The following is a 27,884-nucleotide window of genomic DNA, read 5'->3' on the forward strand; positions in this document are numbered from 1 at the left end:
GGCTCCCCCCTGGCAAAAAATCCCCATGAAATGAAACACCTGGCAAGAAGCATGTAACCCCTGGCAACAAGCAATATAGGTAAGCAGCATTTATATGGTATAGTTATTTAGTTTAATGGGCATTATGGTATTGGCATTATGTTTTATGGGCATTACGTTGTTGGTATTATGTGTAATGGGCATTATGGTGTTGGTATTATGTGTAATGGGCATTATGGTGATGACATTATGTGTAATGGGCATTACCGTGTGTGGCATTATATTTAATTGGCATTACGGTGTGGCATTATGTGTAATGGGCAGTACGGTGTTGGCATTGTGTAATGGGCATTACGGTGTGTGGCATTATATGTAATTGGCATTACGGTGTGTGACATTATATGTAATTGGCATTATGGTGTTGGCATTATGTGTAAAGGGCATTCCGGTGTGGCATTATGTTTGATGGGCATTACGGTGTGTGGCATTATGTTTAATTGGCATTACGGTGATGGCTTTATGTGTAATGGGCATTACGGTGATGGTTTTATGTGTAATGGGCATTACGGTGATGGCATTATGTGTAATGGGCATTATGGTGTTTGGCATTATGTGTAATGGGCATTACGGTGTGTGGCATTATGTGTAATGGGCATTATGGTGTGAGACATTATGTGTTCTGGGCATTACGGTGTTGGCATTACAGTGCTGGAATTATGTTTGATGGGCATTACGGTGTATGGCATTATGTTTAATTGGCATTAAGTCTGTGATGGCTTTATGTGTAATTAGCATTACAGTGTAAATTTTTGCAACTTCCTGGTTACTGTTGTATGTGTGTGTGAGGAAGGATTGTTTAATCCTTGCTGCATACTAGAGGGGAGAGGGTAGGATGGTGAAACGATGGCGATGGGCCACTTGCTTGTGTTGCCCCCCAGGCTGAAAGTTGCCAGCCAGCCTGTGGGGAGCTAGGTAAATTATAAGAAAGGTGTTTCATCATAGGTGATGGCAATCATACATTACCAGGGAAGTCCAGGAACAGAGCATTTTCTCCCTGAACGAGAGGGTCAGGTAGGCAAGTATGGTCAATATTCATTTTTTTTTTTTCATATACCGATTTACAATTGCTGTCACCTGCCGTGTTGGAAGGTGTATAACGCTACATGTCAGCACAGCCAGCAATGCAGAGGATAACACCGGCAGCATTAACAGACACTGGATAGCAGCATAGTCGTATGTGTGTGATTACTATGGCAACAGGAACCTTTCTTCCTATGTTGTTTCCCGGCGGAGGCAGAAAGAAGCGGACAGGAAGCGGCAAGTGACATTCCCATGCCAGTGCAGAGGGCGATAGCCTCAGCTGTCACCGTGGAGACCAGTTAGCGCTGCCCAGTGACTCTGGCTCGGGGTACGATGGCTGCGGGGCTGGGATGGAGGCTGCTGTCTGCCCGGTGCGGGCTGCTGGGCGGTGGCTGCTCACTGCTGACTGGCAGGTACGTGACGCTTAGGAAAGCGCGTTGTCTTGGTGCGGTGCAGCACGTGTGCTCCCAGCTACTCACTACAGTATACCTTTGCGCCCTAGTGTCCACTGTCCAGGTGATCTAGAACCGGTCTGAGACTCTGTGGGTTGCTCTATGCCTTAATGGTAAAGTATGCAAATGACCTATTATGTCATGTTATGTACCCAACATGAGCCAGCCAGTTCCCCCATATAACATCATATATTTATTTTACATGTAACTGGTGATTAGTTGACCAGTCTGCTGCTGTTATGCTGCTTTCAGACCGCATAACTGGCTTTGACCCTGTATTTTAAAACGTTTCCAAAAACGGATCTGCCAGATAAAACCCCTTTCACACCGCAGCACTTAAACGGTATATTACCGTTCAAGTGCCGATTTTTTGACACTGGCAGACCCGTTTTTGGAAACTTTCCAAATACAGGGTCAAAGCCAGTGCAGCCTTCAGCCCTCCCCTCCGTGCAGCTCCCCCCCCCCTCGCGCGTGTCGACCGAGAGCATGTCGATGCCCCCCGCGCGTGTCGACGCTCCCAACCCCCCCCCCCCGCGTGTCGCGCCCCCCCCCGTGTCGACTTACCCCGTGCCGGTACCTCCGTTGTGGATCCCGGCACTGCAGCTCAGTATGCTCGGAAAGCACTTATGAAAAAAGTGTCTTCCAGAAAATGGCTGCCCCATAGGAAACCCTGTTTAAAAAAAACTGTCTTTTGTATGGGGGCAGCCATTTTCTGAAAGACACTTTTTTCATAAGTGCTTTCCGAGCATACTGAGCTGCAGTGCCGGGAACCACAACGGAGATACCGGCACGGGGTAAGTCGACACGGGGGGGGGGGGGGGGGGGGGGCGTCGACACACGCGGGGGGGGGCTCCAGTGCTGTGAATACTTAATGAGCGCTCATTAAGTATTCACTGTGCTGAATTTAGGACCCAGCTCATTGGCTGGGTCCTAAATACCGTTTCAGAACCGATTTTGAGCCTAAAATACCGGTTCTAAAACGGGTAGGACCCTGCATTTTAACCGGTTAGAAAAAACGTTTTTTTCTAACCGGTTAAGTGGTCCTGCACCTTTCAGACCGCACACATTACCGTTTTAAAACGGTAAAAAAACGGCAATATACCGTTTTTAAAGTGCGGTCTGAAAGGGGCATTAGTATATTATTGATCAGTTGCCATTACTGTGAGATAGTTGTAGCCAGATAACTAGTTAGTGTATACAGTGAGTATACTAGGTGATTCATCGCGGCCTATAGGGTTACCCCCTTTGTGTTGGGAGATTCCTGGACAATGTCCCAGCCCACCCATTGACCCGCCCCTTGATCCGCCTTATCATGGCTTTTTGTAACCTTTGGTCAATTCTATTCTTAATTTTGCACACCGTAATACCACACATTACATCACACACTGTAATGACCATTACACGTTATGCCACACTTGTGATACCCATTACAGGTTATGCCAGCCACCCCAAAGCCCATTACATGTTACACGATACCCCGTGATGCCCATTACACATTATGCCATACCCCAGGGTGCCCATTACACATTATGCCAGGACTCAACACATTTTTCTTAAATAGGGGCAATATAGACAGTGAGTGCCAGAGGCGCGCGCCAAAAATTTACACCATAATGCCTATTACACATTACATGCCCATTACATATTATACCACTTGCCATAATGTCCATTACACGTTATGCCAGGGCTTGACCATTTCTTTTTTCTAAATAGGGACAACAGGGACTGCGTAGTAAAAATTTTTACACCGTAATGCCTATTAAACGTCACACAACCATTACATATTATCCCACATGCCACACCGTAATGCCCATTACATGTTATCCCAAACACTGTAATGCCCATTGCACATTACGCCACACACAGTGATGCCCATTACACATGCGACACACCGTGATACCCCCCCCCCACCACACACACACACACACACACACACACACACATGGGGTGACAGAGCTGCATCCAGGGTGACGGGGGCATACACAGGGTGACAGATGAAGGGACAGTAAGAGAGAGGGATAGGTTCACATATACACTGCGTGACAGAGGGGCAAAGCTTGCAAAAATTTCACAGCCTGCAGAGAACCCGAACCTCCACACCCCCACCCAGGTGACAGCCACAGTACAGACCCTCTCTCCTCACCAGGTGCTGCATGCATGCTCCTCAATGGTCCCGCTGTCCTCCCTCTGTTCTGTTACTAAGGGCAGGCAGGTGAGAGATTGTGACCCTACATACAGCAGCATTGAGGGTCACGGGGCGGGGGTCACTTCACTGTCTGGGAGAGATGGCCGCGGCATGGGACCTGCCTGTCAGTCCTGGCAGAGACGAAACTAGCGAGTAGTGGGCCCTGGTGCAAAAATTAGACACCCCCCCCCCCCACACACACACACACACACTCAAAATGGGAACAGTGTGCGCCAAAGATGGGCTGCAGTGTGTGTGTGTGTGTGTAAGATTAGGGTTATAGGCTGCACAGTGTGTGTGTGTGTGTATGGTTAGGGTTATAGGCTGCGGGGTGTGTGCTTATGGTTAGGCTGCTGGGGGGTGGTGAATGGTTGGGCTGTAGAGGGGGTGTATAGATAGGGTTAGTCTATTGGGGATGTATAGTTAGGCTACTGGGGTGTGTATAATTAAGGCTACGCTGAGGGTGAGGCATGTATAGTTTCAGTTGGGCTGCAGGGGAGGGTGGTGTATGGTGAATAAGGCTGGCAGGGTTAGCGTTTGTGCCCCCATTATATTTTTAGTTTAATTATTTGGCACCCCCCTTTATTTTTATTTTAATAAGGTTTGTGCGCTGTCCCGTCCCCCCCCCCCCCTTAAATTAACTTACCCCTGGCACGGCAGCGGCTGTCATTAGAGCATTCTTTGACACTCCTCCTGGAGCCCTCCATGATCAGCCTCAGAGCACTGACAGGAATTTACTTCCTGTCTTGGCCTGGCTCTGAGACTGAGAGCAGCAACAGGCAGCCTTGCGATTGGCTGCCGAAGGAGGACTGACCCCGCCGGACGGAGTGGATACAGAGAGGTGCAGGCAGGGCACTGCTGACGCTGTCTCTGCACCCATGTCTGTCCCGCACCTGCCTGCCTCCCTGCCATGTACCCCCCCCCCCCCGCGCGCCGCCCGCGTGTGATGTTGCACAATATAAAAAAAAAAAATTAACTTTGTCATGCCAGTAGTAGTTCCGCCCCTGAATACTGGCATTTCAAACGCGCCACCTGCGGTCCGGGGAAGGAGAGCCCCTGCCACACCACCATTGCTGGTGGTGATTGGTTGGCTGGACCGCAAGCTCCTATTGGCTCGCGGTCCGGGCAACCAATCAGGACCAGCAGTGGTGGTGTGGCAGCGGCTCTCCTTCCCTGGACTGCAAGATTGGATTGGCGCAAGATTTGAATTGCCAGGTCTGACAGGCCGGTCCCGCGCCGCCCCATCACCTCTTTTAGACCGGCACTGCAGCTTCTCACACACCAAGTGGCGGCGCGGTCTTAATTACCGGACTGTCCGGAGTAATCCTGGACGGGTGGTAACCCTAGCGCCCTATGGGTACTCTTCACACCATCGTAAGGGGCTTCTCCCCCTCAACCTGTGAACACCTTTATTGCATCAAATATGGTTTGTATTATATGGAGGATTCCCTGCATTGCTACTTTTTTCAGACCATTAGGCGTATGATTGTGAAGGGGGTGTAGCCTCTTCCGTTGTTATGAACAGTGCTTAGAGAGTAAAATGTACAGAATGGAGTTATGGAGAATGACTTCACTCCCCATGTATCCCTGCTCCGAGCTCCCTATACCGGAAGCTGCCTTTCCGTGGCCCAGTAACCATGCTCCTCACCTGCAGTCTCTTGCAGCCACCAGTCCTGAGTCCTCCTCTCTATCGTCAGTGTTCCCGGTGCTTGGGTGCGGACCTCCAGTGTCCTGGTGTGGTGTCCCTGGCAGCATCTCGCAGCTGGGCTAAGTGCCACCGAAAGTACTGCAGCTGTCTGTCCTTTGGGGTAAACGCACGGCAAAGGAAGAAGCTCCCAACGTGCGGCGCTATCCTGGGCACCCATATTCCTGCTGTCACCGGCTTACTTCCTTGAGGCCAGCCTGTAGACTGTGCGCAGGCTGCATTGAAGGGAGGCACCATGGGTGGGGCGATCTCGGCAAGTGCTGCGCTGATAAGCTATTAGCCCCGATCTGTCACGCTAGGACTCTGCCCAGCATTATACACAGCCACAGAGTGACAGATCTGGGCTAATATATAGGAGATTGCAGTGCAACAAGAATGGATACATCTAATGATGTTTGTAAGTGGAAATACATCCTATGTAAAATAGGAAAGAATTTCCCTCAATTAATGAACAAGTGAAGCCAAGTAATTGAGTGTATAATATATTCACATACTGTACCCAATCCCCTGAGAGTGTTAAGGTAGTGGTTCTTTCACAGTACTCCATGGTCAAAATATTCATATTCAATTAAGTAAATTGTGTTTGTCACCCTTAAGTTCTGCTATGTGATGAGGGACACCAGTTGCTTCTGTTTGTCCACATATTTTATGATTGGAAGACACAAGCACTGGTTATTCCTATTATACCCTTTTCGCATCGCAAAGCCGGGTCAGATCTTAATCATGAGTCCGACCCGGGTCCGGCGCTTTCAGATTACCTGGGTTGTCCGTTATACAGAGAGCTTTCCCGGGTTTAACCCTTCTTATATCCCTGGTCTAATTGCTGGGTTGGTTTACCTTGGTTATAAGGTATGGTACTTTCACACTGCACCTCAACCCGGGTCAACATGGCACCAACCCAGCAATAACCCAGGTGCAGCCATGGTGCCTACTTATTGCTTCTCCCGGAAAGAAGACTATCTGCAGCATTTCCGGTGATTTTCTCTTTGTGGAGAGCAAGAGCACCACATTATTTTAGCCTTGCGGGAGGTTTGCTGGGAGGGGATTCCGATTTTTCGGGAGCCTCCCAGGCGTTCCTGCAGGGTAGACCAGTATGTCTGTAAGTACCTCAAGACACCTCAAGGAGCATAAGGAGCCTGGGCACAGAATTTGGGAACCACTGTTCTAAGGGCAAGACAGTTCTGATGAGTGAAAGGAGTGCAGATAATTATATAATGTGTTCTATGTTTTACTTTTGCAGTTCCAGCAAATATTGGTTTATTTACTATGATGTGTGATGGGCTTATGGTAGAAACAGGGCCTGTGAATGTGTTGGGTGTTGCATCAAAATAAATGCACACTGAAAGGTTGGGTAGTCTTGCAACCTTATTGGGGGAAATATTAAGCGTGTTTCCTGTCACAACATTATGACAATTCAGTCTTTCAGCTTCATCTTCGATAGCTCCATCTTTGTTCTAGTTTGCTATAACGGTTGGTTACCTTAAGGTTTGGAAGTGTGACAAAAGTAACACTTTTTTTGTAACACTTTTTTCCAGTCGTATGTCAAATATGCTGCTTGTGAGAGGCAAGCAGACAAGCACTTGGTGGAGTGAACATCTCTCTGAAGAAAATCAACAATACATAAAACAGTTGAATACAGAGGAGTACAAGGCTATGACTGTAAGCAAGCTCTGTCCATTGAAAGATGAGCCATGGCCTATCAAACCTTGGGAACCAGGTTCGTTTTTTAGTTGAAATATTCAAATGAAATGTTACCAATGATCATAAAGGATGATAGTAATTATAATCAGTAACTGTGGATTGCAGTTATTTGCCTATGACTGCATTGCTTCACTAGATACTTGTTTAACTACTTATCTGGCTAATATTTTTTCAATTTTTTTTTTACAATTGAGTTTGGTCAAGAACACCTGTTTAGGACCTGCGGTATCGGCTCCTGCTCTGGTGCTTCTAGCACACTCTGGTTTGTATCTCAGCACTTATATACTGAACAGAGTGTGCTACTAGAAGCCTCAGATCAGTGACATACCAGGAAGGAAAGAGGGTTGTGCATGGGTTGTGTGCTAGAGTGAAAATTATAAGATAAGGTGGTGCCAAATGTGATGAAACCAGCCCTATTTCACACTTAAAAAACTTCAGTATATATGAAAGCAGATTAGGAAATGAAACATCACCTTTGTATACAGTATCAGTAAACATGTAATAATTTTGCTCTCAGCACACTGTTCTATGATGTAAAGTTATCCAGAGGTTATTAATTACCTACTAGTATGTGCTAGCAGTAGACCCTTCTGTGGAGGTTTCAGGTTGCACACGAGATCTGTGAGATGATCGTAGTGGGGTTTGCCAGGAGGGGAGACACAGTACATCATCACAAGACTAATGTCCTGTGGTCCTGCACATATACAGTGTGTGTGTGTGTGTGTGTGTATATATATATATATATATATATATATAACAGACTCTCTTGTCGCGCCACTAATTTTGGTGTGTACTTTAATTAGGGCTGCCGGACTCACATAGACCCCTGTTGGATGGGGACGAGAGGAATGTGGATAGCAGTTGTGGGTTGGCGCCCCTTTGTGTGATCTTCAATAATTAGATCTATGTAGCCTTTAATCAGAATTCCAAGATATAAGCAAATAAAGTCCAAAGTTCAATATAAATTTATTAAAATGTCTTTGATTCCACACTACAGTGGTGGTCGAATCAGACCATAAAAAGTTCAGTGGTATAATTCATAACAGCACTTAAAAACTATCCCAACGCGTTTCGTCCCCACACGGGACTTCATCAGGGGTTCGCAAAAAAAGCTTAGGAACAATTTCAACCACTATCTTGGTGAAGGTGTCTTCAAACTGGATGTTTTGAGTACTAGGTCCTTAGGATATCAAAGGTACCATTAGAATTTCATTATTCCAGATGTACATTCACCTCTTTATTCAGGATCTTGGTGCTTCGGTACTACGATGCGAATGACCTATTCAGTCCGTAAATGAACGGATAATTGCATAACTTAGGGTTTGAGGGTTCAAGGGTGTTTACCCCGATGCTCAATTCACAATTCTGTTCGCCTTCTAGGGATATTTAGATATGGGGGTCTTTTGAAAAAAACTCTCAATGGGTCGATTAGGGCTGTTCCGATAGCCCTTGTTTGATGGGGTTGTTCCAATAGCCCTTGTCAGATGGATACTCTCCTTAAAGGGACCGTTCTAGATCAATAAACTCGAGAAAGAGGAGCATCCAGTATACAGTCAAAAACTGGTCGAGAATATAGGTTACCACTGTCCTTCTGGAGTTGTGTGCTAGTGCATAGGTTCATTCCCACTGAACCTATGCACTAGCACACAACTCCAGAAGGACAGTGGTAACCTATATTCTCGACAAGTTTTTGACTGTATACTGGATGCTCCTCTTTCTCGAGTTTATTGATCTAGAACGGTCCCTTAAGGAGAGTATCCATCTGACAAGGGCTATTGGAACAACCCCATCAAACAAGGGCTATCGGAACAGCCCTAATCGACCCATTGAGAGTTTTTTTCAAAAGACCCCCATATCTAAATATCCCTATAAGGCGAACAGAATTGTGAATTGAGCATCGGGGTAAACACCCTTGAACCCTCAAACCCTAAGTTATGCAATTATCCGTTCATTTACGGACTGAATAGGTCATTCGCATCGTAGTACTGAAGCACCAAGATCCTGAATAAAGAGGTGAATGTACATCTGGAATAATGAAATTCTAATGGTACCTTTTGATATCCTAAGGACCTAGTACTCAAAACATCCAGTTTGAAGACACCTTCACCAAGATAGTGGTTGAAATTGTTACTAAGCTTTTTTTGCGAACCCCTGATGAAGTCCCGTGTGGGGACGAAACGCGTTGGGATCGTTTTTAAGTGCTGTTATGAATTATACCACTGAACTTTTTATGGTCTGATTCGACCACCACTGTAGTGTGGAATCAAAGACATTTTAATAAATTTATATTGAACTTTGGACTTTATTTGCTTATATCTTGGAATTCTGATTAAAGGCTACATAGATCTAATTATTGAAGATCACACAAAGGGGCGCCAACCCACAACTGCTATCCATATATATATATATATCTCTATCCATTTGTCCAAGATAGATATATGACAGGCAGCACACCATTCAGGAAAGTTTATCTTCCAATATATTTGATCTGCAAAGGTGCTGGTATTTAGATGGGCTGGAAGGCAGCTGTATACTGGGCTGACTTGCTCATTTGTATGGGTCAGTCCAGGATGAAGGCTGCATTAGCCGAAATGGGCTAATTGACTGCCATTCCTATCTGTCTCTTTCGATGGGTGAATATATGAGTGTCCAACTTTTATTTATTTGCCTATATCTTTATGCAAATTGATGTTGGACAAATAAATTGGAAGATAAACTTTCCTTAAAGGTGTCCTGCCTGTCATATATCTATCTTGGATAAATGGTTTATTATATATATCTCCTCACTCCAGCATCAGAGATGTTAATATATATCAATATTATTGATTCCTGGTTTTCCTAAATTACTATTAAATTTTATTTATAAGGCTCTAAAACATGTTTTACGGCGTCGTACAAAGGGTATGAAATAGAACAGTACAAAAAGACAGAACTTAACATTACAGTATATAGGAGAGCGTTGTAAGTGAAATTGGTACTTGTGTATTTGCAGGGCGCCCACTAAGCTTTTTGCTTAGTGGGCTATTCTGCGTAGTGAAATCGCATCGCATGGCACGTTTCTGTGCCGTGCAATGTGACACGATGCAGTCTCACTAGTTAATTTATTCACTGCACCCTGACCGCCGATCGCATCACACGCAAAATCACATGGGATTTTGCGTGTTATGCGATTTAGCACAACACCCCCCAGTGTACATGTCTATGTGATGCAATCCCCGTGTCTAGGTGACTATCCTTGTCACCCCGAAGCGTGGTGAGTGGACATGGAACGCGTCCTCCCAACCTTTTCCTACCCCCACCATCCACGTCGGCGTGGAGTTGATTTTATAAAGTGTGGCGAGCCACCGAGCCCGAAGCGTTGCGAGCGCACGTGGAATACGTGTAAAGTAATCCGCTTCCCATTGCGGGGCACGCTGCGCTCGCCACATTTTATAATATCAACTCCACTCCCACGTAATAAGTGGGGGTATGAAAAGGTCGGGAGGACGCGTAACTCGAGGGGCTCTCTGCGCTCCCCACACTTCGGGCTGGCGTGGATAGTGGGGGTGTTTTAGGAACACATTCACACCTGCCATATCATACATCTGAGACAGTAATGACGACATATGTTAACTGGATTTTACTTAATAATTAAGAAAGTATCAAATTAACAAATTACAATAATAACCATTAATCAAGAAAATAATAAGGCATTCTTCTGATTCTGCATCAGCCTTTGGATAAATAATATGCTCAAAAGCAATTTCAGCGCCCAGTCTTTCGCCATATAAATTCCTGTAGGTAGGAGTCGAGATTCTGGCGTGCGGTGCCTCTTTGACGCTTATTGCGCCATTTACAGGATCTCCAAAAGCGCTCAATGTTATGTGTGTGAACCCCAGTCTCCTGATCTACGAAATTAAATCTGTGGTTCACCCGAGCATGGTGGAACCCTGCCTGCTCCAGCTGCTCGGTGTTATAGGCACGCCAACAATCGGAGTAGATAGTCATCCCCGGTTCAATTAATTCATTGATGGAGGCCATCAGGGTACTGGCATCACTTGTACAGGTGTCACAAAGCACTCACCGATGTCTCTTGAAATGCCTCCGAATAGCCACTGTTGAGGCAGCATCCATCCCACGTGACTTTTCCTCTGTACAAATAGGCTCTCGTCGACTTCAGTGATTTTCCCTGGACCGCCAATACAGCGTTCGGGCTGTGACATTAGGTCCATGTGCTGGCCTCCCGCATCAGGTTGTATAGCACCATTGTTTTATTTGACAACATAAGTTGTCGCTCACAGAAACTGATACTTGTGAGCTCCTCCGCCCATGAATAAATGAACCGTATCAGCGTAAGGAAAGGTAAACTGCAACCTGGGAACCAATGTGCCGCATGGAGGCTCACCTTCTTCCGACACGTTTTAATATGCACTCCTTCATATTGCACTCCTTCATATTTAAGCGCATTGGGTGTCCATTAACACAAGTTTGTGTCCCTGGCAGCAAATGGTGCTGCTGGAAAAAAACACTGCCGCCTCCTGTCTGCGGCAAGTTGAACATTGTGACAGGGTCTGCAGCCATGAATCTGACAGGGAGTGGGAACACTGCGCTACTTCTAAATGACTACGCTATTACGCAGCCCGCACGAACACTACGCTGATTCTGACATCGCCGCTACGCTAACTGCGTAACGGGTGCGTGCTAATATACAAGTACCATATTAACTATCGAGATCGCATGGCATGGCACGGCACTAAGCCGTGCCATGCGATTTCACTACGACGCCTGCGTACGTATGCAAATTGGGCGCCCTGCAAATACACAAGTACAGTGAAATTTGAGGAGAATCTAGAGGGAAGGGGCAAAAGACAGATGACATGAGGTGCAAGCATGCGGCAGGTGGTCTGATGGCAGGATGTAAGCAAAGCCAAGATGGTCAAGGCATGAGGAAGTGGGTGGAGGAGCAGCCTCCAAGAAGTAAAGCAGGAAGAGCTATAGCGGCATAAGTACCACTGTAATACATCGCCTTCATAGGTTCTTTTATATGCTAATCAGCCATAACCAAATACCTCTGAAGGTGCCTGTGGTATCTGGCCCCAAACCTTTGGCAGCAGATCCTTTAAATCCTGTATATAATGAGTTTTTTCCAGCACATCCTGCAGATGCTTGATCAGATGGAGATCTGGGGAATTTGGAGGCCAGGGCAACACATTGAACTCTTCTTCATGTTCCTCAAACCATTCCTGAGCAATGTTTGCTATGTGGTAGTATAAGCATTAGCCTGCTTTTGGAGAATGCAGGTGTCATGAATGGTGTACTTTGTCTGCACCAAAGTGACATCCATATGACCCAAGGCTTATACCGATATTGCTGACTGGTGCCACCTCTTTCCCTGGTAAATGGCACATCCATGTGATGTAAAAGAAAATGTTTTTCTTCAGAATGGGACAACTTCTTTCATCTATGTATATAAAAGTCTAATGCTGCTTTTCACCTATGATTGGCCACTGAAGGGCACTCAACAGGGCTCTGTTCGACACACAAACACATCATAAACTGCCCATATATACACACTACACCTCCTTATTGTTCCCATTCATTACATTCATTTAGACAAGTAAGGCACCATAATGATAACGCAAAAGCTGATAGTCCAGGGGAGATCCAGCAATCTCCCAAAGTTGTTAATTTTTTTTTTAACAACTTGTTTATCAACTGTCCTCAACATCAGATGTGCTATGCATTGTGGGTACCATTGTTGGAGAGAAGAGAAATCGCCTGAGTGTGACTTTCACACATGTCCAAGTGTGGTTGTATTGGTCAAATTTTTAGCAAACTGTTCACTTTGTTGTACGCTCCATATGTAGCTGGGTCTGCTCATGAAGTGGTGTTGCTGGGTGTCATCTGGGTGCCTACATTATGTATGCATACAAGAGATACTTTTCTTGGGATGGGTAGCTAAATTTTTGTACTATCATTTTGTGTGCATATGACACACACCTGTTTATCACGAATATTTTGCACCCAGTGTAAAAGATCCGTGATTTCCAATACTATTGGTTACTGCTGCAGATGATGACATTAGGTGGTAAATCAGGAAGCCAACTGCTTTGTGTTTAAATGAGCATGAGGCCCATATGGTTTATGAGAAGCCAAAACATTTATCATTTTTAGTAAAAGTTTGCACGCTGCAACTAGAATTTATTTTAAAAAAAAGTTTGAATGTCATCATCACTTAAGTAAATCTAATGTAATACTTGGGAAAACCTTCCTTATATATAAATAAAATATCTATATTTCAAAGGTTTATACAATATATAAATTTATTTATATAGCATTAATACTGGTGTTTCAGTTACTTGTGTATAATTTATATAACTAGTTGTGCAAGTATTTATAATAATGGGGGTTGTACCTGCGCACTGAATTCTTGGGCTAGCTGCCGCACTTAACGGATGACTAATCCGTTGGATTTAGTTTCAGAATATATGTTTGGTTTAGTGCTGCGCTCCGCCCTTTCTTACGGTTGTAAGGAATATAATGGAATACAGAATCAAATGATGAATAAACTTTGAATGTTGATTATTGAATAATTGACTAATTCAATTGACTAATTGAATTATTGTATTAGCAATTAGCGGCATTTATTAACCAGTAAAGCTTCATTTTATTTAAATCAACATTCAAAGTTTATTCATCATTTGATTCTGTATTCCATTATATTCCTTACAACCGTAAGAAAGGGCGGAGCGCAGCACTAAACCAAACATATAAGTTGTGCAAGTATGTTTACTCTATGTAGCTCTCTTACACCCCTTTCAGACATACCACCTGAGATTTTAAATCCTGGGTTTTTAAAAATCCCGGGTCAATTGCAGGTGCGCATGACCAGGAATAGACTTTATGCTAGTCCCGGGATGATGCACTTGAAAAATGCTGGAATTTTTGCGTGTCTCAAAGGGGTATTCTAGACAGCACAGTAATTTTACTTCCAGCCTAATAAGAAAGGTAGTTTCTCTCTCATGCCGCAGGAGACACTGGAGATTACATCGGGGTTTAGAGCTGGGAATGCTAGGAGCACTACTAAATTTGTTTCAGGGCAGGCTGGCTCCTCCCCTCTAAGACCCATCATACCCCCAGTTAGAAAATTGTGCCACGGGAGCTGGTCACAGTTTTTTACACTGCTCCAACAGAAGAAGAATACAGGAGAAGAACCCTTCCCTGCTTCTTTAAAAGCGTGGGTCCGGGTGTCCTGCGCCCTTGGCTTTCTGCCATGCAGCCTGTCAGAGCCTCACTAAAGGCGTCTGCCAGACTTTCAGTGTACCTGCGGCCGCCTACGAAGGGACCGTCAGACACAGTGAGTACCGCCAACTGCATCGCGACCGCGCGCTATCCCTCAGCAGACGCGGGTGTCTGAGCTGCGCTCCCCCGGTCTCCGGCGGTGCACGCAGTAAGGTGCTTGTCGGAGGCTAAGGGACAGGTGCGCGGCTGGACCCGGAGCAGCGCGTCGGAGGGAGCGCGGGAAGCCGCCATTTTGGGTGTGGGTGCAGGCGGGAAGAAGCCTGAGGCTGTATGTAAGCGGGCATGGCGCGGCCATAGACACACACTAAAGCCTTGTTAATGTCTGCTTCTCCCTATAGGTGTTCAGCAGCATTGGGCTACACAGCACAGTAGTGTGGGGTAATTTATGTCCCTGAGAGGACAGAACAGGGCAAATAGACGGTGGTTTCTAACCTCCAGGACCCAGCACCCCAAGTTACATTGAACTGTGTTATGTGTTCGTGTGTGTGTGTGTGTCTGCGTGCAGGTGTGAGTGAATATAACTCTCAGACCGGGTTTGTGCTGAAAACATGACCAGCAAATCAAGCACCAAGGCTTCACAGAAGCTATATATTTGTACTTTGTGTAATGCTAGATTTACACAGCACTCTGCTGATGGAAAGACAAATATATGTAAAGCCTGCACGGTTTCCCCACCAGCTTCCCAAGCAGGTGATTCAGGGGAGACACCCACACCACAATGGGTATCTCTCTTGTCAGGTACTATGGAAAGGTTGTCTGCCGAATTAGCAGAAAACCGTAGTGCAGAACCTCCATGGGTAGCTACTCTGGCTAGATCTGTAGACACCCTGGCTACATCCATGCAAAATCCCCAAAGAGCAGCACCTGTGAGACAAAAGCGCCCTCTACAGGTTGTGTACTCTGAGGGGGAGGGTGATTCAGAGGAAGATCATGCTCCTTATAATGAAATGGAGGAAGGAGAATGGGAAGAGGTACAGGAGGTTCTTCCAGAACCTGAGCCTGAACCTACACACATGGGAGTGGAAGCTCTTATTGTTGCGGTAAAACAAGTTTTAAAATTACCAGACGATCCAGCTCCAGAACCACAGGAGTTTGACCTTTTTGGACAGACAAAGAAATCCTCCATAGTTTTCCCCTGTCCAAACCAGGATAAATTGTTAGCAGCATGGAAACAGCCTGACAAACGTTTCCAAATTCGAAACATTTTCCAGCAGTTTATCCTTTTGAAGTTTCTGCCCTAGGAAAATGGGAGACTCCGCCTCCAGTGGACGCATCGGTGTCCAGACTATCAAAAAAGACTACACTACCGGTCCCAGGTGCATGCACCTTAAAGGACCCGTCAGACCGTAAGTTAGAGTCCACCCTTAAAACTATTTACATGGCGGCTGGGGCTCAACTTAGACCAGCTATTGTCTCCGCATGGGTAAAAAAGGCCAATGCCAAGTGGGCGGACATGATTATAGAAGGCCTAGACTCAGGCATACCGCCAGAAGAAATAAGACAACTGGCGGAACATATAAAGGAGTCAGCTAACTATTTAGGGGAGGCGGCTAGAGATATTTCTTTGATATCCGCACGCATTTCAGCAAACGCAATATCCGCCAGAAGAGCGTTATGGCTCCGCTCATGGCAGGCAGATGCTGAATCTAAAAGGGCAGTAGAGGGTCTCCCATTTACGGGAGAGGTCCTTTTTGGTCCAGAATTGGACAAATGGATAGCCCAAGCAACAGGTGGAAAATCTGCCTTCCTGCCAACTGCACCTCCGCCTGCTAGACGCCAATACACAGGGCCGTCATATCAGTCATTCAACTCCTTTCGCCCACAGAATTCCTTTCGAGGAAGGGGGCGAGGTTTCCACTCCACAAGAGGTACTCATGCCAGAAGTAGACCTCAGGCCACTGTCACCCGTACAGAGCCCAAGCAAACTCAGAAGCCAGTGGCATGACAATTTGCCAGCTTTCTTGGGAGAGTCAATAGTGGGGGCAAGGCTACTGGACTTCAGAACCCAGTGGTTCTCTCTGACAGAGGACCCTTGGATTCGCAGCCTAATTTCAGAGGGTTATCGGATTCAATTAGATTTTCCTCCCCCCACTCGATTCTTCACTACAGCTCTCCCCATTGCGCAAGACAAAAGGATGGCACTCCAGAGTGCAGTAGACACCTTACTTGCTGCACAGGTAATCATCCCAGTGCCTTCTACTCAAAGGAACAAGGGATACTACTCCAATCTCTTTGTAGTGCCCAAACCGGATGGGTCAGTTCGACCCATCTTAAATCTCAAATCACTCAATCTGATGGTGGCTTACCAACCCTTCAAGATGGAGTCGATTCACTCTGTCATAGCATCCTTGGAACACAACGAGTACATGCTCTCGTTGGACATCAAGGATGCTTATCTACATATACCAATATGGAAGCCTCATCAAGCGTATCTGAGATTTGCTATAGGAAGGGAACATTTTCAGTTCAGGGCCCTGCCGTTCGGCTTATCGTCGGCACACAGGGTCTTCACAAAGACACTGTCGATCATTATAGCGTACCTCCGGAACCAAGGGGTCACTATAATACCGTATTTAGACGATTTACTCGTCAAGGCATCATCTCCAGCAGTGCTGGAACAACATGCTCTGTTGACTGTCCAGACCCTGACCAGAATAGGCTGGATCATCAACTTTAAGAAGTCGTCGCTCCGACCAACGCAGATCCTGTTCCTGGGACTCTGGCTGGACACAAGAGAGCAGAGAGTATTTCTGCCGAACGACAAGATCAGCGACATACAGAGGCTCATTCGACAGACCTTGAGTCACCGCCGGGTCCAGTTACACTTGTGTGTGAAATTTCTAGGAAAGATGGTGGCAGCCTTTCCCGCTATAACGTGGGGACGCTTCCACTCGAGGCCTTTCCAGTTAGACCTACTGAGGAAAGGAGCGGGTTCACATCTGTTTCTACACAGACAGATCCAATTATCCACTCGAGCCCGCCACGCCCTATTGTGGTGGCTTCACTCCGACCACCTCAGGCAGGGGCGCCGATTTGCAATATGGGATTGGATCCTATTGACAACGGATGCCAGTCTCCGAGGGTGGGGCGCAGTGGTACTCCACCTTCGACTTCAAGGGCGATGGAGTGTGGAAGAGAGTCTATTGTCGATCAACGTACTAGAATTAAGGGCAATCTACAATGCTCTAATAGCAACACAGGATCTCCTTCTAGGGAAGTCTGTAAAGATCCAATCAGACAACGCAACAGCAGTAGCGTACGTAAATCGACAAGGCGGCACAAAGAGCCGACAAGCAATGACAGAGGTCACCAGAATCCTTCAGTGGGCGGAAGATTGGCAAGTACATCTGATAGCCATATTCATTCCGGGAGTGGAAAATCTTGAAACAGATTTTCTCAGCAGGGAGGATCTACACCCGGGGGAGTGGTCACTGCATCCCGAGGTGTTTCTGGAACTCACAGAGCGATGGGGAACTCCCGAAGTCGACCTAATGGCGTCAAGGAAAAATCACCTCCTGCCAAGGTACGTAGCAAGAACAAGAGATCCGCGGGCCATAGCAACCGACGCATTGGCAATTCCGTGGACGTTCAGCCTAGTGTATCGATTTCCACCTCTGCCCCTACTGGGACAGGTACTAAAGAAGTTGAAAAGAGAAAGAACCCAGGCAATTCTAATCGCCCCGTTTTGGCCGCGGAGAAGTTGGTTTTCGGACATCCAACAGCTGCTGGCCGACCAACCATACCCACTAACGCAGAGACACGACCTACTGCTACAGGGACCATTCCATCATCAACATCTAGCCTCCCTCCATTTGACGGCGTGGCTATTGAATCCGAGGTCCTGAAGGAAAAGGGGATCCCTAAGGCAGTCATCTCCACCATGTTAAAAGCGCGTAAACCATCTTCAGCTGCGCACTACCATAGCATTTGGAGATTTTTTTACGCCGAGTGGTGCACAAGCAAGAGGTGGCCTTTTCGGATATTCAAATTATCCAGGCTTTTACTATTCCTTCAAAAAGGTCTAGACGGTGGCCTCCGCCTAGGTTCACTTAAAGTACAGATCTCTGCGCTGTCTATACTATTCCAGAGGAGGTTGGCCCTCATTCCGAAAATTCAGACTTTCTTACAGGGGGTTCTTAGGATACAACCTCCCTTTGTTCCACCGGCTCCGCCGTGGGACTTAAATTTAGTCCTGGCGTTCCTACAATCAGAGACGTTCGAACCTCTGGAAGAGGTTCCTTTAAAATTTCTGGTATGGAAAACAGTACTTCTGCTCGCCCTGGCATCAGCACGTCGTGTGTCCGAGCTGAGTGCACTATCCTGCAAGGCGCCGTACCTTGTATTCCACGAAGACAGGGCAGAATTGAGGACTCACCCGTATTTTCTACCTAAGGTAGTGTCCTCTTACCACATAAATCAGCCAATCGTGGTCCCTTCTTTTCAGGGTGCTCCTACGTCTCAATCCTCCTTGGACGTAGTTAGAGCTCAAAAGATTTATGTCAAAAGAACCACACAGATCCGAAAATCGGATTGTTTGTTCGTTCTATACGATGCTTTTCGCAGAGGATGGCCAGCGTCAAAACAAACATTGGCCAGATGGATTCGGCTGACCATTCGGCAAGCATACGTTCACGCAGGAAAGACTCCGCCGTCAGTGTTGACAGCTCATTCAACCAGGTCAGTAAGCACATCATGGGCTGCCAGGCGAGGGGCTTCGGCCTCTCAGCTTTGTAGGGCAGCCACATGGTCATCAGTGAACACGTTCGTTCGCTTTTACCAATTTGACACGTTTGCAGCACCGGCGACAAACTTTGGTCGGTTGGTGTTGCAGGATCCACAGAGCTCACCCGCCCGGGGAACGGTCTTTGGTACCTCCCCGATGTAATCTCCAGTGTCTCCTGCTGCATGAGAGAGAAAAGAGGATTTTGGTACTCACCGATAAATCCATTTCTCTGAATCAGCAGGAGACACTGGACGCCCTCCCAGCTCTTGATCCTGTTGGTTGTGGGGCCAGTTCAGGCCCGGTCTGTTCATAAAGTTACATATGACTGTTGTATGCAAGTTATTATAATTCAAGTTGTTATAATTATGTTTTTTGTTACCATCTCCTCGAGTAGGACAATTTCCTAACTGGGGGTATGATGGGTCTTAGAGGGGAGGAGCCAGCCTGCCCTGAAACAAATTTAGTAGTGCCTAGCTCCCAGCATTCCCAGCTCTAAACCCCGATGTAATCTCCAGTGTCTCCTGCTGATTCAGAGAAATGGATTTATCGGTGAGTACCAAAATCCTCTTTTCTCATGCGTCATTGTTCTTGTCTTTAGATTTGTTTTGTGCTTTGTATTACAGGCTCTAACAGGGTTGGCGTGATCGCAGTTAAGTTGGGAATGATGCCAATATGGACTAAGTCTGGGGAAAAACATGCCGTCACGATGTTGCAAGTAAGTATCATTTCTTTTAGGCTTGTGGATTTGTGTCCTGTCCACTTTATATACGGGGGAAAAAAACGGGTATGGGTCATTGGATCATCCCAATTTAGGTACGTAAGGTTGACATATGAAATAGGTCAATAAGGTTGGAAGGTCGACACAAACATTAGATCGACAAAGGGAAGGTCGACAGACAAAAGGTAGACATGAGTTTTTCCAAAATTCGTTTTTTTTTTTTTGTCCTGAATGTCGACATAGCTGACATGGCCATCATGGAGCTCACTTGTTATACAATCTCTGTGTATACTAAACACATGTTATTGAAATAACTAAATTTGTGTGAATCCAGAACACTTGGGATGAAGGCTAATGGGGCTGGTGAAGAGATAAAGTGGAAGGAGGCTTAATACATCTGCCCCAGTGTTTGAAGAGAATGTATAGAATGTAAGCTCTGACGAGCAAGGCCCTCTTTCCTCATGTGCTTTTCTTAGACTATGTATATCTCTGCCACACAAGAACTTGCTTCAGTGTCCTGTCCCCTGATGAAACTGTCCTTATGTACTTGTCCTAAATTGCCTTGTACTGTAATTCTTTATTTTTTTTCCTCATTTATGTATTGTTAGGCGCTGCAGAACCCTTGTCGCGTCATATATATAAACGGTACTTGTTTCCTAGCAGGGAGCCCATTACACTGTAAGCATACAGGGCTATTCTCCGTAGCAAAATCACATTGCATTGCATCTCATGGGCCATTATAGTGCCATGCGATGCGATTTTTTTTTTAATGTAATTTATTCACTGCTCTGTTAGCCCTAGGGCAGTGGTTTCCAACCTTTTTTGTCTCCCGTACCCCTTGATTAGGATTTTCATTTAGAGGGTGTGGCCTCATTTGAAGGGTGTGGGGGAGAGAGAGAGAGAGGGAGGGGGGGGAGGGGAGAGAGAGAGAGAGGTATGCCTGTGTGTATATCTCTCTACCCGCTGCCATCCCCAGTACAAGTGTAACCTACCCAACCCCACCCCCGCTAACCTGTCCCAGTAGAACAGATACCTTAAAGACAGATATGTAGAACTTGTGCTGTCAGGCAGCACAATGGGGGCGGTGGGGTAGCGATAGCTGGGGGTAAAGTCACAGTTTCAGATACAGGTTGGTGGTGCGGGGGGCTGGCGTCCCGTACCCTCCCGCAGTGCACTCTAACTTGATAGCTCTGATGGTGCTGCTTCCGTCCTTCCCGCTGGTCCTATCCCATCGCTGATTAGGTTGGCACAGTGTCCGCTCAACACGTCGGCTTCCACAGACATCAAGCCAACAGGAAGTAAAAGCCAGGGAGGGAGGGATGACTACAACATCCAGCATGCACCGGGGGACGGCGGCACGCACTGAGGGGAGGCGCAGAGAGGCTGCGGCGGGTTGGGGGAGCCTGGAGGCTTTTTTTTTTTTTTTAGACCCCCGTATTCCGGGAGATGCGCAATGCACTCTCCTCCGCTGGCGGCGCGTCTGACTGGCGCGGCCGCCATTACAGGCCGGGCCACCGTGTACCCCCGAGCGGGTGGACGAGTACCCCCAGCTTCGGGCTCGGTGGCTCTCTACGCTCGCCACACTATATAGAATCAGCTCCATACCAACGTGGATAGTGGGGGTATGAAAAGGTCGGGAGGATGCGTTCCACCGCCGCTCACCATGCTTCGGGGTGGTGTGGGTAGTGGGGGGGGGGGGGGGGGGGTCAGTGAAACCTCATTGTATGTCATACAAGTGTATAGCTAATGGCATGGTATCGCACCATATAAAATCTCATGCAATTTTTCTGGAGATGCAATGCAATCCCCTAGGGCAGTGGTTCCCAACCTGTGGTACGCGTACCCCTGAGCGGGTGGACCGGCCTGTAATGGCGGCCGCGGCAGTCAGACGCGCCGCCAGTAGAGGAGAGTGCATTGCGCATCTCCCGGAATACGGGGGTCTAAAAAAAAAGCCTCCAGGCTTCTCAATGCTGCTGAGCCTCTCTGCGCTCCCCCCTCAGTGCGTGCCGCAGTCCCCCGGTGCATGCTGGATGTTGTAATCATCCCTCCCTCCCCGGCTTTTACTTCCAGTTGGCTTGATGTCTGTGGAAGCCGACGGGGTGAGTGGACACGGCGCCAACCTAATCAGCGGCAGGATAGGACCAGCGGGAAGGACGGAAGCAGCACCATCAGCGCTATCAGGTTAGAGTGCACTGCGGGAGGGTACGGGACGCCAACCCCCCCGCACCACCGACCTGTATCTGAAACTGTGACTTTACCCCCAGCTATCGCTACCCCACCGCCCCCATTGTGCTGCCTGACAGCACAAGTTCTACATATCTGCCTTTAAGGTATCTGTTCTACTGGGACAGGTTAGCGGGGGTGGGGTTGGGGAAGGTTACACTTTGTACTGGGGATGGCAGCGGACAGAGAGATATACACACAGGCATACCTCTCCCCCTCTCTCTCTCTCTCCCCCTCTCTCTCTCCCCCACACCCTTCAAATGAGGCCACGCCCCCTAAAATTTTCGCGAGGGGGTACTCCTAAATGAAAATCCTAATCAAGGGGTACGGGAGACAAAAAGGTTGGGAACCACTGCCCTAGGGCCAACAGAGCAGTGAATAAATTACATTAAAAAATCGCATCGCATGGCACTATAATGGCCCATGAGATGCAATGCAAAGCGATTTTGCTACGGTAGCATACGTAAGAAAACTGGGCGCCCTGCTAGGAAACAAGTACCAAATAAACAATAATAATAAGAGACTGTGTTGATTTCTTTAGATAGCTTAATTGAAGGATATGAGTTGTAAACTATTGTGTGTGTGTGTGTGTAAATATGCTGCCTGCAGCAATGATGTAAGGAAATTGTTGGCGTACAGTTTAGATGTGAAAAAGTACCTTTGTATTATTGCTGCTGTTCAACTTTGAGTTCCTGATCTGGACTACAGAAGAGGAAACCTAGGTTTTCAAGGAGACTTTATTAATATTTTCTAATATTGGAGGTTGATCTTTAATATAAATGTGTTTTACACTTTCTCTGTGGTGTGCTATCTAGGTGTTAATAAAGCTTTAGCACCCAGAATGTCAGAAGGAAGCTCTGATCTCTACTGCTGTTCCGAATATAGCTTCACTTAACCTGCAGTTAGTGAAGCGCAGTGGGGGGCACAGGTGACTGCTCTGAATGCTCAGCAAATAAATGTGACATTTAAAACATTGCACCAGACTTGTTATGTGCCTGCAAGGCTGTCTGAGTGTAGCACACATTGTTTTGGTGTAGCTGTAGATTATGAACAAATGTGATGGAGTTGCACAAACTGCTCGCCGATATTATTATTTAGGATTATTATTGTAACTTGCTACATCTCTAGAAGAACTTCGGAATTACTGTATGGGTTGAGACTTTAATAGTTTGATGTGCACTTGTTAATTGACTAAGCTTGGGGCCTATACACATAGCGATTAAGAGGTATTTTCTAAGGGATCGCACCAGATCCCTTAGAAAATGTCCCTACATTGATCCGTGTGTAGGGTGATAGCAATAGCCAGGGTCAGGGCCAGTGTTCTCACGGAGAACACTGGCCCTGACAGATCACTTAGCGGCACATCACTGTGCAGCGCTGCGTGTTGAGCGATCTAGAGCATCGCTCAGAACGCTCATTGCTACATGTGTAGGCCCCATTGTTGTATGGTTAGAGTTTGCATGGAGAAAGTAGACATGCAAAATGCTTGTTGGCCTTCAGAAGATTTAGGGGTCTGTGTACTTAGTCTTGGTGCAAGATAAGCAAAGATTCAACATGCGCCTGGATTACCATTTTAGTAGTTTCCTGAATGATGTCTGGCATGATCCCTCTTCATCGCCACTTCCCATATGTGTTGGGAATTTGTTCTGCTATTTATTTCAATGCTCACTGATGTATTTCAGTGGAACACAATGGTGGTTTGCTGATTTGTAACACTAAAATCAACTAAAATGTTTGGTGTTTTTTTTAAAGGTCCGCTCTAATTGTTTTGTGAACCAGCTTCATATTGTATCTCTGTTTTCATTTGAAATTGCTGTATCTGTGATCATTCTTTGTCACGTGTGGTTACATCCTGAATGCAATTTTATGCTTCAGACTGTATTTCAAAACTGCAATACAACTTACCTGTGTGTTTTGACTTACTGGTTAGTCACTCCAAAACAAAAGGGCAAATAAATGTCCTTTAAAATATTGGTGTTTTTTTTTTTTAATTATTGATTCTTTAGAGCAGGCATGTCCAATGTTGGCCCTCCAGATGTTTTGAAACTACATATCCCAGCATGCTTTGCAATAGTTTTAGCATTCTCTTAATAGCAAAATTGTGGCAAAGCATGCTGGGATGTGTAGTTTCACAACATCTGGAGGGCCAACGTTGGACATGCCTGCTTTAGAGCTTTCCAATAGTCCTATCTTCCTTCAACTGTAAAACTATGAAATCTGCATGTTTCAAATGTTAATTAGGGTAAATTTGCTTTTGAATAGCTGCATCCTGCCCAGCATGTCAGGAGATGCCTAAAGAATGCCTTTAGTCGCAGTTAGCAGCATTCTATGGGCCATATTCATTTGTCATATTGCACCTGATCTCCCATATAAAGTGACAGGAGATTGTGGGACGATATGCATTTTATCATTATTTGCTCTGTGAAAAGTTCTGTTCAGGTGACTGCAGATTTCAGCTCGCCACTCTGGGGTATCTGAAATGCTGGGACCGACTGCAGGCATGAAAACATTGAATATGGCTTTATGCCTTATGGCAGGCATGTCCAACGTTGGCCCTCCAGATGTTTTGAAACCACATCCCAGCATGCTTTGCAATAGTTTTAGCATTCTTTAATAGCAAAACTGTGGCAAAGCATGCTGGGATGTGTAGTTTCACAACATCTGGAGGGCCAACATTGGACATGCCTGCCTTATGGTGTGTTGCTGTTAACACAGGGGGTAAGCTCACATCTGTGCCCTAGATGTAGAAAAGTTGATTTTTTCCCTGCCATTCTTCCAAACTGGTTCCCATAGCAAGCTCTCATGTGAGTGTGGCTATAAAACTGCTAGAATAACTTCTGTCTATTTTGATTATGGATGTGCTGTCGCTGTCACACAGAAACAATAGATGGTAAAAGTCAAAATCTGTGTATACATTATGGGGTAAATTTTACTAAAGCTTCTAAAAATTTAAAACGGTGATGTTGCCCATAGCAACAATCAGATTCCTGCTATCATTTTCTAGAATGCAATCAAGAAGTGATAGACAGAATCATGTTGCTACTGTATAGGCATCATTACTTATTTTAATTTTTAGAAGCTTTAGGAAATATACCACTTTTACACCAAAACTGCACCTGGGTTTCTGGACCCGGATGCGACCCGGCAGTTGTTCCCTTATACACCGGCATCCCCCAGCAATATGTCACCCCCGCAATGACAAGCGACACGCTGGGGGCAAGCGCAGGGCTGCCCCCAGCCTCCGTCCATGAGGTGAATGGATGCCTTTGTGCGGCATCCATTCACCTTTTCCAGCCTCCGCTGCTGTCTGCATAGTACCGCAGACAGCAGCGGAGGCTGTATGCAGCCCCTGCCCAACCTCCGGACTGACCTCGGGGCGCCGCGGTCCGGAGGTTGGGGCTCCCTGATTGGAGGAAATGGGCCCCTGTGTCAGATGAACCGGGTTATCCGTTTACATGTCCCCTGATTCCGGGGAAGCCCCGTGTCCGATCCTGAACATTTGCCGGGTCGGACACCAGGTAACAGGACCCAGGTTATTTTTTTTTTTGCCCTTTTACACCAAGTTCCGGCCCGGACTCGAGCGGCAATAATATGGGTCGCGGCTCCAATGTAAAAGGGATATTGGTGGTTCAATCCTGTTTCTAACAATTCCAACAGTCAGAAATATTGTTAGATTCGATCATTTGTCTTCAATCTTCCAACTGACAGAAATGATCTGACCAATATGGATTGGCAAAAAACTTGCCAATCCACTTGTGAAACGGTAGTTTTCAACAGTGCAGATTCCACTTTTTAAAAAGTTGAACCTGCGTGAGTTTCAATGCGGCTGAGTACTGCTGCATTGAGTAGGTGTGTTTCGCTCCCCTGTTCAATGTGGGGGAATTTGCGCATGCGCGATTATGCGCATGTATAAACCCCCACAGCGAGCTAATTCATGAGTTATAATTGATGGGCAGGCAGGGCGTGGTTCCAGAGGAAAACCCAGCGTTTTACGGGCGTGCCCACCATTTTTGTGGGTATGCCTATAAAATGCTGGGTTTATAAATGCTGACTGTACCCCTGCGGATGCAGGCATGCCCATGCTTGCTCGGAACGGGCTGCTGACATGATGTCAGCACCCGCCTCCAATTCGTTGCCATCTGAAAAGTAAGTATAGACTCTTTTCATACCAAAAGGTGGAAAGCACATTCGATAGTCAGCAATCATAGAATGATTTCTCCTCCATGCGGTGTAAGCGTACACATCTGCTCACATCATGCCGTGAGGATTCGTTTGGTGGGGCGGCGTTTACCTGCTCGCTAGGCAGCAAATCTACTCACGAGTAGGTCCAAATCTGTCTCTAAGTTTCTATCGCTGTGCGTCTTCTATGAAGCAAAGAGCGTGACCAGATTGGGAATAGTAGTACAGATGGAGTAGGTCCCATCCTTGCAGGGGATGGCGCTGGCGACGCCAGCCGCCATCCCCCGCCAGCGCCATATCGATGGCGAGAAGGGGACGCGCGCACACGAGAGGCGCGCGCGTCCCCTCCCGACGGCGCTTCCATCTGTTCCCCCGGGACCCCGCCGGCTTGCTGGCGGTAACCCGGGGTCCCCGCCGCCTGCCCGCACCCCCCCCCCCTAACCCCCCCCTAACCCTGTCCGTCTCCCTGAGGCGGAGACGGACAGGGTTTCCGTTGCGCTGGCGACGCTCGTGCGCGTGAGACGCACGCGCGTCTCAGTATGTTCGTTGGCGAGGCTGCTGGCGGGTCGCCAGCGGGGACGTTCTGGCGATCCGCCAGCAAGGACGGCCTGTACTCCATCTTTACTTGTAGCAACACAATAGCCCTGGGTTGCTGCTATTATATAGAATACTTTTTAATTCAGAATCCCAAAATTGAAAAAACTGAGGCGTGCTGGATTATTGTATTATGTCACATTTAATTGTGTTTCCCAGCGGCTACCAATAGGCAATGCAAAACGGAGTAATTTAACTGTTAGACGCCTGTTAGCCATGGGGCAGACATGTCTTCTCGTTGCCTCCCATGAGGTTCCAGAAGAAAGGAGTGCAAAGTCAGGGGTAGATGTATTAAGCAGTGATAAGGGAGGAGAAGCGGACCATGGTAACCAATCAGCACTGAAGTAACATCTATAATTTGCATAATATAAAATTATACAGGGCAGCTGATTGGTTGCCATGGGCCACTTCTCCTCTGGCTCACTTCTCCCTTATTACTTCTTCATACATCAACCCCTCAGTTCTTTGGGCTCCCTAACTGCTTCTTTAGTTTTGCCACTTTGCACAGTGCTGGTAATTTTAGTTGCATCACTACTAATGGGCACCTGAACAGAGAAAACATTGAATTGCTCCATCCAGAGTCTATACACCCTAGCAGGGCATACAAAAAAAACTATGTTCACATAACAATTAAACAAAAATGTAATCCTCATAAATAAGATCAAATAAACCTCTTAATTCCCATAACCATCTCTGATATACTGTATTACTACAGCAAATCTGTTCCTTTTTATCCTGCGTTACCTGGCATTAAAAAACGATAATTTAATAAACCAGTGGATAGAAAAGTAATTATACTGTATGCGTTACCATTTAAACCATGCAACCCATTACCCCTAGCAACGGCTGGTTGCCACTGTGATTTCAGCAATGGTTAGTTCAGTGTGTAAAAGCTCTTTCATTCACAGACAATGGGAACTGGTTGTAAATTCATTAGCATATGAATAAACACTGCTGACTCCAGGTACAGATTTCCTTACAAGATTAACCATTTCTCTGCAGTACAAGAAATAAGCTTTTACCCTGTATACTGTGTGATCAAAATTCGTTTTCCACACTGGCCA

At 46.6% G+C, this 27,884-nt stretch overlaps 1 protein-coding gene across 2 annotated transcripts in view; it reads left to right on the forward strand.

The window, feature by feature from the left end:
• Positions 1–1,245: 1,245 nt before the first annotated feature.
• The window catches only part of MRPL3 (mitochondrial ribosomal protein L3), a 109,534-nt gene continuing 82,895 nt past the window's right edge, over positions 1,246–27,884 (forward strand). The window contains exons 1-3 of one of the 2 annotated variants that reach the window (XM_083188601.1): positions 1,246–1,472; positions 6,937–7,118; positions 19,730–19,821. In XM_083188601.1, coding sequence (XP_083044727.1) covers positions 1,393–1,472; positions 6,937–7,118; positions 19,730–19,821 — 354 coding nt within the window. In that variant the 5' untranslated portion in view covers positions 1,246–1,392. Of the gene's footprint in view, positions 1,473–1,502; positions 1,625–6,936; positions 7,119–19,729; positions 19,822–27,884 lie in introns of those variants that run through there. The other variant, XM_083188602.1, reaches the window with a different exon arrangement.

The sequence above is a fragment of the Crinia signifera genome, chromosome 5 (genome assembly GCF_055691185.1).
Source record: "Crinia signifera chromosome 5, ASM5569118v1, whole genome shotgun sequence".
NCBI classification, from domain to species: Eukaryota; Metazoa; Chordata; class Amphibia; order Anura; family Myobatrachidae; genus Crinia; species Crinia signifera.